This window comes from Microtus pennsylvanicus, chromosome 7 (assembly GCF_037038515.1).
Source record: "Microtus pennsylvanicus isolate mMicPen1 chromosome 7, mMicPen1.hap1, whole genome shotgun sequence".
Taxonomy (NCBI): Eukaryota; Metazoa; Chordata; class Mammalia; order Rodentia; family Cricetidae; genus Microtus; species Microtus pennsylvanicus.
In genome coordinates, this window is record NC_134585.1 from 74679716 (window position 1) to 74692011 (window position 12296).

The 12296-nt window shown below is 47.1% G+C and overlaps 1 protein-coding gene across 4 annotated transcripts in view; it reads right to left on the minus strand.

The window, feature by feature from the left end:
- Mcoln2 (mucolipin TRP cation channel 2) overlaps positions 1–6777 on the minus strand; it is a 42936-nt gene extending 36159 nt beyond the window's left edge. For 2 of the 4 annotated variants that reach the window (XR_012911375.1, XM_075981141.1), the window contains exon 1: positions 6631–6777. Coding sequence is in view for 2 of the 4 variants with exons in the window: in XM_075981141.1 (XP_075837256.1) it covers positions 6631–6740 (110 nt within the window). In the remaining 2 variants the exon portion in view is untranslated. Of the gene's footprint in view, positions 1–6307; positions 6519–6630 lie in introns of those variants that run through there. The other 2 variants (XM_075981143.1, XM_075981142.1) reach the window with 1 other exon arrangement.
- Between the last annotated feature and the right edge of the window lie 5519 nt (positions 6778–12296).

A 12296-nucleotide genomic window follows, 5' to 3' on the forward strand; every position in this document is an offset into this window, starting at 1 on the left:
CATTCTCAGTGCTCCTGGCTCCTACTACAGCCCCTCCCTCAGCATCTTCAATCTTACTTGATCCCAGACGTGGCTTCCCAGTGCACCACATCACAGCTAGAGGGCGGTGCTAGAGACCGGCTTAATTACCTTTAAATTGATTTCAGCTCGTTTCTTGAATCCGGCATTTCCAGCTGAAATCACCTCTGGGACTTTCTGCTCCTCTCAGAATGAGTGCTGAGCCTCCTACCACTTCCGGGCATTGCTTACAAGACTACAGTTCACTTCTTCCCATGCTCAGTCTACTTCCTCACTGCGCCCCATCCAGTCACTTCTGGCTCTGGAATATTCCCCCTACCTGGGGGTCTGCACCTGGTGTTTCCCCAGCTCTTTTGCATTTCTGGATCCTTCCTGTCCTTGGAGTTTCTCAGCTCGGGGTGGGGACGGGGTATGGTTTTACAGAGGCCTTTGGGGGTTTTCCTTGCAGGACTGCGCACCGGACCTTGGACCTTAAACACGACAAGCAAGGACTCAGCCACAGACTAGACTCCTTACCCCCGGTTACTTTTCACTTTGACTCCGGGTCTCACTAAGTTGTCCACACTAGACTTAAACTCACCATTACCCAAGCAGGTCTTGAACTAGAGATCCTCCTGCCTCAGCCTCCCAAACAGCTGGGTTTACAGTCAGCTAGAGAGGCCCAGATACTCATGTCACCTCTCTGTTCCTTATTATAACTTTTACTTTCCTCCGATTCAATATCACAACTGGTTTTCCTTGTAAGAGCTTCCTTAAGCCCTGCTGCTCCATATCTGGAGCATACAGCAGACTCCGTAACACAGTAGGTATTCAGTGAATATGGCTTGGAAGAAGCTAAATGAATCAACGAATGAGGCCACGATTCTGGCTATATAAGTTTTTCCTCAGTCAGTGCCCTTTAAAACCAAACCATAGCAACAGTAATAAAACTATGTAACAATAGAAAATTGAAAAACGTTAGAATGACCAACTGAATGAAATATTAAAGTCATACTTAGCTAAGATGACTAGAAGGATCTAGGTGGTCTAGGTGACCAATTTGCTGATAGAATTGTTGCCTTGTTTTATTCTTTTACTTGCTACTCCTGGTTTGTTTGGGGTTTGTTTTGTTTTGATTTGATTTTTTTTTTTTTTATAGAATCAACTTGATAAGTTACCACCATGGTGTTCTGATGATCTGCTCTTTGGGCCAGAGTCCTTCCAGAAACAGAATACAAAAAAAAAAAAACCACCAACAAAAAGAACAAAGAGATGCATGTATAAAAAGTAAAATCAGTGGATACATCAAATATAGAATATAGACAAATAATTTAATGTGTCTCTCTAAGTACAGCAAACCTCAGAAGGCATGGAAGCCACTGGTAGACAACACGGTCAGAAGAGTGAAAAGACAGTGGGCTGGACAGATGGCTCTGAGGAGAAAGTGCTCCCTGAACAAGTGGGGGTTCAGTGTTCAGACCCCAGAAGCAGGGAAAAGCCAGGCAGGTGTGTGTGCCCTCTGTAATCCCAGCGCACTGGAAGCAGAATTGGGGGCCCCTAGGTTAACTAGATAAGCTGGCTAGCTGGACTGCCCCAGTTTTAATGAGAGACTCTGCCTCCATAAATAAAAAGGATAGCGTGACTGAGGAAGACACTGATGTCAGGCTGCAGGCCGACACACCCATGCGCATCCACACACAGGCAAACGTGCAGTCACACACACGAGCAGAGCCAAAAGGCAGACTCGGAGGAGGTCTGCATGATACTGAAGCATCCAGAAGCTTACTGCTGTTAGTAGTTAATAGGTGCTGGGCTCCTAATAGCCCAAACTATTAATAAGAAAAAGACAGCCCAGTGCAGTTACAGGCAAAGGGTCTGGAGAGCAGCAACAGGTTGCTATAACAATCGGTTGGCACAAATCCAGCTTAACTCTTATGCATCCAGGGGAAACTCTATTGGGAAAAATGGAAGTACTAACAGCCAATCTGTTCTTTATCTATGAGTGTTTGTATGATCAAGGAACCAAGGCTTTATGTATTTTTCTGCAAATTTTGTAACTGCTATCTATTAAAATATCTATAAAATATTCATTGAATCCAGGCTTGAGACTGTGAGCCGGAGAAAATGCCTATGTTACTTTGTTACATTTTGATTATAAAATAAACACAGTATAATATCATTATTTTTTTAAATGTTAGTGTATGTGTCCAAAGTTGGCTCCCCATATTTCGCCATTTTAAAAAATCTAGAACTAGCAAACAAAAGTGAAAAAGCATTGCCTACCCACAAGACCTCTGGGAAATGTTTCCCAGGGAATCTTAATTTTCCTCATGTTTTTTCTCTCTTCTTCAATGTTGGTAATTAACATGAGAATTATTTAGTTACTCTCACAAGGTAAATAACCTAAGGTCAAAGTAGGGTGTCTAATGTGTATCAGGGAACCAGGTACTCCCTGCCCTCTTCTCACGTGTGCTGAGTGGGAGGAGCAAGGGGAAGAAAGGGTGAATGTGGAGTCCCTCAGTGGTGGCCCTGAGGGCCCCAGGACAAGAGTCAGACAGCCAGTCCCCAGTCCCACAGACGGAGACTTTGGCCCACTCCTGACAACTCAGCCTGAATATTTCACTCCATTTCCTATTATGAACTAATTATGAATTCTTAGTCTTCTAAGAGAAGTTAACCGTTGCCCAAGTCAAGGAGGCTATTAAAAATATCTCTGGAAAGATAAGCCACGTGGTGGCTCGGATCCCAGGAAGAGCCCTGGAAGAAGATCGAAGGGACTTTCCGTTGCCCACGAGTGCTCTCAACAGAAGACGGACACCCAGAATTTTCAGGGTTTCCCTGAAGACAGCTGGGCCACCAAGTTCCTATGAAACCATCCCTGCCGTCTTCCTCAGTGCCCCAGACTTCCAGGAATGCAGAAGTAAAGCCACACATGTTCAAAGTGCTTATCCTCAACAGGCCGCACTCTTTCTGCAAACATAATGAAGAATCCGGTCCTGGGGTCACAGGAGGAGGGAGTCAATCTCCTCTTCCAGGAGAATGGGCTCTGAGGACTGAGGACAAAGGCAGCAACGACGGCGAGCCCTCGCTAACCTTTTCTTTCCTAAAGTTTTCAACGAGTATAGGGCTCCAATGTCCTGCTTACCCAGTCTGCCGGTCTCTCGGTGGGCCACACGTCTTGGAAATGTGCCAAGGGTAATAGGATTTTCTTTATAAAGTCCACCATGTGTCTTCAAAAATTAGGACACGAAGACGATGTTCCAGAATCGCTGGCCTCAAGAGTTACTAATGACTACCCCGCAGAAATTTTTAAATGAAATCATGAAGACGTATTTCAAAGAAAGAAAGAGGGGGAAAAAGACAATTTTTGAAAGAGAAGAGATGAAATCAGCCATCTGAGAGAAAAGGAAGTTGGACACCTGTGCCTACAAAGCAGTCTCCCCTCATCAAGGAGAAAGAGTTCAGGACCAGGGAGCCTGGGACCAGGCTCAAAACAGAACAGGGGTTCTGCTGTAGACAGGTCAGATAAGACATCGGAGGGGAAGTCCAAGTGGCGGCAGAAGCAAGTGAACACAGACGGGCATACTCCACACTGAGTAGAACACTGTATTCTGCTTGTTTAAGTGTCTGGGGCTGGGGCAGTGGGTTCCAAGGTTAAAAGTGCTCATTGCTATTCCAGGGCACCTGAGTATGGATCCTGGCATTCCCTTCAGAGAGTTCACAATCACCTTTTACTCCAGCTCCAAGGGATAAGCAGCCCCTCTCTGGTCCCCATGGGCACTTACATGCACAGCATACACACAGACACACACATACACACAGACACACACACACAGACACACAAACAAACACACAAATGAAAATAAATGTTAAAAGTAGCTACTTCTGGGAATGAAGTTACTTTTCTCTGTGGTGGACACACGGGCCCTCTGAAGAGTCATTTCTCTCCTCAGAAGTGACATTCAGAACTTCAACTCTAAAGGCCCAGCTGAAGAAGGCTCGCTTTAGTGCTTAGGGCCAAATTGGTTTTCTTTGGCAACTGCTTTTACTCACAAATGTTAACCACAAGAAGACACCTGGTTGTCAGCTTTTTTTCCCCCACTAAGTTTTAAAAACAGTCTGAATTTAGGTTTCATGTCACTGACAGGGGAGCCATGGAGCAGGGAGACTGGCTTCTAACTGCGCATCCCTGACTCTCAGCTCCAGAGTGTCTTCCAAGTCTTCCCTTTGTTGGCAGACTTCGGTGTTGGGACATTTTATATATATATACATATCTCTTTGATAGAGGAGAATGGGAAAGCCTTGATCCTGGAGGAAAAGCACACAAAAGGTGCTTTTCTTTTTAAACAGATCCTGGCTGCAAACCTGGTTCAGGAAGGTTGGATGAGAAAGGTGTGCCGGGCGAAAGTTCAGGCAGGCAGGTGTTTTATATCTCTTGGGATTGAAAGAGGAAGACAAGCAAAAATCTTAGCAGAATTCAGACTCTACCAGGAAAGCCTATTCAACTGTCCTGGTTACGTGCTGTTAGCTTAGAATGTCATGGATGCTGTGAGCGGCACCTGACTTGGCAGAGCTCACAGCCCACTTAGAGAGAGCTGCATTCCTCATCCCTTGTACACACAATGCCTGAGTTTGCACCCTGATACCCACAGGCGATTTTTCCACCTCTTGTACCACCCCACTTCCGTTCTCAGTTTACAGCAACCATCTTGTCTCCCCACCCGTATTGGACAGCCAGACACCTGCCTGTGGTATATTTCACATCTGCAAGCCTTCAAAAACGGTTTCCACGAACATTTAGTCTGTGTCCTTCAGCAATGTACACAGCTTCTGAGGACACAGAATATGTCAAAAACCATTCAAGCCCTGAACACAATGTGCTGGGGAAAACAACATCGAACAAAAATAAAACCGAAGGCTATGCATCGCACCCAACATGAGCACAGACATTCTCCAGGCCAGACAGAGGCATTTGGTCCTTGGTTTCAAGGACAGTGCATTTAGGGAGAAGACAGAGAAGTGGGTACACTTCTACTCATGGGACATATTAAAAATAGACTCCTTGCTGGGTGGTGGTGGCGCACGTCTTTAATCCCAGCACTCAGGAGGCAGAGGCAGGTGGATCTCTGTGAGTTTGAGGCCAGCCTCGTCTACAAGAACTAGTTCCAGGACAGGCACCAAAGCTACAGAGAAACCTTGTCTCAAATAAAATAAAATAAACTCCTTTACTTTCAGAGAGGAGTTTACAGATTGTATGACACTGGCCATTTTGATGTGACATTCACAACTTGTTACAGTTGTCAAAGTTGCACCATTTTTTCAGGGATGCATATGTATTTGTGTACGAGTTGTGTATGTGGGGACAACCTAGTGAGCCATCTTCAGGAACAAGGCAGACCTCTTTTGAGACAGGGTCTCCCATTAGTCTGGAGCTCTGAAATTAGGGGAGGCTGGCTGGCCAGTGAACTTTGGGGGTCCTCCTGTCGCCTGCCCCTCCAGCTTTAGGATTACAGGCACCAACTACTTTTACCTGGGTGTTGAGAACCCACCAATGTTGTCTTATAATTCAAAATTGGTCTTTCAAAGGTCTGGGAAATCTATGCCATCCTTGCAGAAAGTTCTCCACTCAGGCGATCATCCCAGACTAAATAGACTCCCTTCTGATTCGGTTTTCCTTGCTGACCTGGAGAGCACCCTGCTAGGAAGGCAGGAGCCGCTCCTGGCTGCCTTAGAAAACTTTAACATCCCACCACTATTTGCTTAAGAGCAGCAAGCAGGAGCCAAAGGCCACTTTGTCCTCACCTCAACTGAGCTGCTGTAGAAGTTTAAGCACATAGGAGGGGCCACTTGGCAGAGCCATCTGGCTTGACTGAACGCTTTTTCATAGAGCTGAGGAAACCAGGGTTGACCACACCGTAACCCTCCCACCTAAGAAAAGGCCTGTTTGTTCCGGAATGTAAAACCCGGCCTTATTTAACTAAGTGCAAGCAGTTAGCTTGGGCCTGACCAAGGTAGTAAGAACGCTCCGGTAAAGCCAACCAGGATCCTTCAGCCAACCAGGATCTTTCAGAATACTGTCTCCAGAAAAAGCCTCACCAGGACTTTAACCTGAAAACATCTGATCTCTCTCCGGGTCCTTTACCTGGGGAAACGGTCAGGTTGCAGGACCAGCCCTTTCCCCACCTTCGGAACTTTCCAGGGCTCTGGGGAACAAGAAGGAGTTGGAAAGCGGACCCACTGAGCACCCATCTCCCGACCCTCGGGACAGCATCCCCCAATTGGAAGTCTGGAGGTATCCAAAACCTCTTACCCTCGCAGCCAGCGCTCTCATTGCAGCCCCGGGGCCCCGCGGATGTGTGAGCCCTGGTCGCTACGCGTGGCCCTGTTCTCCCGCCACGCCCCCGCGTCCCCACCGGCTGCCGCTGCCTTCCTCCAGAGCTGGGCGACCCGGGAGCTGCTCTGCCAGTGTCGCGAAGAGCTTTAACTAAGCGACCGCGAGCCGGAGGCAGGAGGCAGGAGGCAGAACCGGGAGCAGGTGTGGGCGCAGGGACACCGCAGCTGGGGCAGTCCCGGAAGGAGATGACGCTGGAACCCAGGAGGTCACAAGACGTGGCGCCCCGGGGGAGTACAGACCTGTGGTGGGTGTCCCAGTCCGGGTCCAGGGCGCGGTTCCAAGCAGGCAGGTCCAGCGTCTCCTCGCCCCCAGGCATGGCGCGAGCGCCACCGACGTGCGAAGCCTCCATCCCCCTCAATCCCCACAGTTCTAACACCCGGCTCCGCCTGTGGGTGTCTGCGGGAGGCAGGCGGAGGAGGCGCCCTTTATAAAGGGAAGTCGCCCAGGGAGCCTGCTGAGAGGCCTCCCGTTGTCCACCCCGCCCCGGTCGCCCCGCCCGCCCTCCGCCACCCCGCTGCCCTCATCCATTCCCTGACCTCTCCAAGATAGTGTCTGACCCCTTTATACATTTGCTGCATTTCTTTTGAGCGCACTATGTGGCCCGGACTCGCCTGGAACTCAGACCGATCCTCCTACCTCGGCCTCCTAAGTACTGGGATTACAAACACGTGCCACCCACGCCTGGCTTGTCCGTTTCTTTGGCCAGTTCTATTCTGCCGTGTTAAGTGCCCATACTGTGTTCTACGGGATGAATACATTGCAGTTCCTCCGCCTAGGAGTCAACAAGTTCGTGGGGACGGGTTTCTTCATTACAGAGTCTTTATTCTGATAATTCCCTGACAAGCAGTGGAATGACAGGTGTTGGACAAGCACGTGGAAAACAAGATGCGAGGTGGACCTTCTTCAGCCAGAGTCTGCACGACCCCTGCAAAGCCAAAGCAGCAGACCCCAGCGGTACCCTGCCCTTCCCCCTTGCTGTCTGAAACCTGGAGCTTTGAGACGATGACTCTCTTCCATTCGTGAACCACACTACAGTGCTCCACCTGAAGCTGGCAGGACGTTTTGGACAAAACAGGCCCAGAACTTCAACAGGAGCCCGATGAGCAAAATGGCTCCGTTTCCAGGCTATGCGCATCAGTACGTGTTCAGAAGGTCCCCAGGGTTAGCCAGGGCAAAGGGCGGTTTGCAGAGGATTATGTAGAAACAGTTGTACAGAAAGACGGGTGTCGAAGCATTATTGACCCTTTCTTCAGGGGCGGGGTTTTTTGTTGTTGTTGTTGTTGTTGGGGTTTTTTTTTTGGTTTGTTTTTGTTTTTAATTTTGAGATGGCCTCATGTAACTAACCCAAGCTAGCCTCCAACTTGCTACAAAGCTAAAGAAGACCTTGAACTTGTTCCTCCTGCATCCACCTCACATTTGATGCTGGCGTTAAGGCTTATTCCAGCCTCATTCTGCCCACTCCCCGCCCCACCCCACCCCCGAATCTACCCTCTGTTAAAAGTCACTTCAAGGACGATCGGGTCAAAATATCACACACACACACACACACACACACACACACACACACACACAGCTTTTCTTCTTCCGGAATTCCTCTTAGCAGGAATGCCCACTGGGTACAGCGAGCCTGGAGAGTCTGCCTGAGAAGTCACAGTGCCCACCATACCGCCATGTTCAGGATTCTGTGCCCTACCCGCACCAGAAATGACAAGATGGAGCCAGCAAGACAGTTGAGGAAGTAAAGGTGCTCAATAGCCTCCAGGACCACTTGGTGGATGCACAGAGACAGTAACCTGTAGGGAGAGGGGGAAGGTCAGAGAAGTTTTTACTTCTCCAGAGTCACCCACAGAGAAACCAGCAGGTCAAATCTTTCTATTTAGGTCTTTGATTCCCTAAAACCTTTGCTCTTGCTCCATCCAACCACTGACAGGCACATCATTAAAACAGTTGCTGGTGATCAGTAGCTTTCCTCATACAGATGAGTTTCTCCAAACAGATTCCCATCCCACCTACGACAATCTAGAAACTGTTTTGCAGGTGGAGAAAACATGCATTTTCCTAAATAGTTATAAAAGATACATTTATCTAGACATGTCTTCCCAGCCATTTCTAGGAGACAGGACCTTACACCTGACTTCCTAGCATCTAGTTCTTTCTACCTCCTCTTCCAAGATCTTCCCTGAGCAGTTGGTTCAGGAGTATCCAATGCAAAACGGTCAGCCCTGAAATCATATGTGCAAACGCCATGCTTATATCAACCAGACACAGGGAGAGATACGATAATCAAAATGAGGTCATCCATTTCAGAAGGAGTGAGGTGTGATATGGGAGGGGTCAGAGGAGAAACAAAAAAAAAAGACAGAAGTGATGCTATTAGGTGTTCCGATCTGTTGAACCATCTCTCCCATCCTGCAAATTCCCACAGAACGCTGCAAAGGAGGAGCTTCCCAAAGGAGGGTACTGGGTCTCAGTCCTCATTGGAGCATGACTCCAGCCTGCCTCACTGGGATCAAGCAGTGCTCTGCACCCTCAACTGGAAGACTCTACCCGTGCAGTCAGTGCACCTGCTGCCCTTAAAGAAGCAACTTAACCTAGACGTAGGAAGGAGCTGTGGAAGAGGAGAAAGACAGGAAACAGTATCAGATGGCTGGAGTGGATGGCTACCAGGTACACTGAGAGACATGAATTGCCATTTCCGGGCAGCCAGGGGAGCCACTCTCAATGGTTAGTTTACCAAGATCTCTTATTTACAGTGAAGAGCCTAGCTCGCCTCTCATTGGGCAGCCACGGGTATTGCTTTGTGCTGTGTGTCAGTCATTCCAATCTCAGGTTTCTGCTCTGCATACCATACCTCCAAGTTTGTATCGTAACTCAGTTTTGTCATGACCAGATATCTTTGTTCAACCCTGTACTATGTATCAGATGACATTGCAGGTTTACCAATCACAGTCATGAGTTTCTCCAGTGGGTTTCCTTCTTAGAACAGTTTTATAAAGTCACAGATAGAAGGAATTCTTTTAAAGTCCTCTAGGAAGTGTCAGTCAGGGTAATGGTAGACCTGAAACAATTTTATAAAACAGTAATTCAAAGCAATATCCACTGGGAAGTCAATATGCGGACAGAGCGCAATAAAATAATAGGGAAATTGCCTTCTGTTTATGTGGTTTCACATCCTTCTGATTTTCATTGATGGGCAAGTAAGTAGGCTTTGAACTTTCTAGACATTAGTCTTTTGCTGGTTTTAAACACTGTAAATATATTATTTTGTCTTTAATCTCTGAACTAGGTCCTCCTTGGCCTAGGTCTCTCCATTTGACATTGGAAAATCAGCACGATATCTATCTTTATGACCCAAGTGTTTCTGATGTCAGTATCTATCCTTATGATATGAGCATTTCTGATGTCAGGAAGGAATTCTACTCAAGAGCCACAGGTATTCTGCTTTCTCTGTAGGAGCTCGATTTTATCTGCCATATCAAATTCTCTGTGCTTCAACTTCACCTATGGTGGGAGGTAAGGACGACTCAGCTGACTGTAAGAAACAATCAGCTCAGCAAAAACAGCCTGCACCCTGGGTTTGGTGATCTTTCTGGCAGGGGACAGGTGCTGCTCTGAGCTCTGTGGTTGGTGCTGCCTCTGTGGCAATTGATGTGTGATATAGACACTGGTACAGACAAGAGACAGGGAAACAAACAAGAGATGGGTTTGTTTCTCCAGTCATGGAAATATTATGCTTTTATAAATAGATTTTGTTTATTAGAGCAGATATAGGTTCAAAGTGAGATTGAGCAGAAAGCACAGAGGATTCCCATGGGCCCTCTGCCTCCCCCACAACCCATATCCCACCTTGGGGTCACCGACAGTCTGGAGATCAGATCACAGAATATGCTCTCACTGGGCAGCAGATCTGCTGGCGCCCTGACTTTGAACATTCCAGCTCCCCAAACTGTGGAAAATAACTGCTTATTGTTTGGTTTAAGCTACTGGAGCTACACTCCTATGTCATAGCAGCCTGAGCTGCCTGATAACGCTTGTGTACCATCTACTAATCCCCCCATCTCCTGTAACCCCTAGGCACGATGGATCTTTCTACTATCTCTGTTTTTCCCTTTTCTAGAATGCCATATGGTTGGAATCCAACAGTGTGTAGCATTTTCAGGCTGACTTCATTCACTTCATGATACGGGCTTAAACTTCTTTCATGTCTTCTCATTGCCAGCTAACTCACTACTTCTTGGGACTGAATAGCATTCTATTGAAGGGATATACCACCAGGTATTGATCCATTCTACTGGATGAATATACCACAGGGTATTGATCCATTCTACTGGAGGGATATACCACAGAGTATTGATCCATTCACCTCTTCAAAATACCTTGGTTGCTTGCACGTGTTGTAAATTTTGAAGAGAGTTGCTAAAATCATCTGTGTTAGCGTTGTTTTCCTTTGTTGCTTAAAGCGAACATGCTTCCAACTCCTTTAGCTAAACACCGAGAGGTACTAGTGTTTGTTAGCTGCTAGACTGCATGCCACGAAAATACAGTTTTGTAGGAAACTGCCCTTATTCCAAATGGACTATAACATTTTGAATTCTCCCCAACAATAAACAAGATTGTCACTTCCCATCCTCACCAAGGTTTGGATTTGAAGTGCTTTGACTTCTGATGTATTGTAAAGGCGGGCAGGAGATGACTTCATCTGCAGTTCCCCAGTGTCATGTGACGTTGACCCTCTGTGTCGCAATTGTTTGCCACCTCTATGTCGTCTTTAGTAAGGCATTTTTCAAGTTATTATATCCACTTTAAATGGGGAGTCTGCTTTCTTATTGTCGAATTCTGAGGTCTTTGTATATTATATTGGTGTATATCATTAGCTCTGGCCTTTTGCAAACATTTTCTCCTACTCATCTCTTTCCCCTGTTGGTACCTTTTCCAGAGCATATATTCTGTGAGTCTGAGGCCAGACTGGTTACATATCAAGTTTCAGGCAGGTAGGACTACCTACGTAGTTAGAGTTTGTCTCAAAAATAAAGTAAAATAAAAAAGAAGAAACAAAGAAAAATGTGAAACTAACTATTCTCCCGTGTGTGAAACTGAGCCATTGACTTAGTTCGTCTTCTGTTACTGTAACAGGAATGCCTGACACCAGGGTAATTTATAGAGTTTCGTGTGGTTCAGGGTACAAAGTCCAGATGCATGCTATCAGCATCTGTTTGGTTTCTAGTGAGGACTCTGTGCTGCTTCAAGCTGCGAGAAAGTAGAAGGGACAGGAGGGACATGCATAAAGGGAAAGGAACAGGGCGCAAAGGTTCAGGAGGACTGACTATTCCACGAGAAACATATCTCCATCATAAAGCCACTATCCCCATGGACCAAATGCCTCCCACTAGGCCCAGGCTCCCAGCACATGGGCCTGGGGAGGGAGCATACTCAAGCTGTAGCCTTTCTCCTCTGCCCCCATCCATGTACTTCTTGTTATGAAAGATATAATTATTTCATCCCAACAATCTCCAACTAGTTCCAGAGTCATCTCCAGAGTCCCTTGTGTTGTCTGTGGCTCAGGCAAAATCCTGTCGAGTGTGAGGCTAAGAAATCAGGAAAAGCCATGGCCCGTGAGGTGTAAAGTAGAATAGGCTGAGGGTAGACACTTCCATTCCCAAAGAAAGAAGTGGCCACGGGATGGGAAAACGGGTGGCACCTGACTAAACAGACTTTACAAATTACAAATCTGGAATCATCCAAGCACAGGGCAGAGGTTAGGCTCTCAAAACATCTCAAGGCATCTATCTCTCAAGGCATCTCAAAAGATGTGGCTCTGTTCCCACATCTTTTGGGGACTCAATCCACGTGACTACACTCTGGGCGGGGGGCACAGTGATCTCTTTACTGCACTGTGGAGTCACAG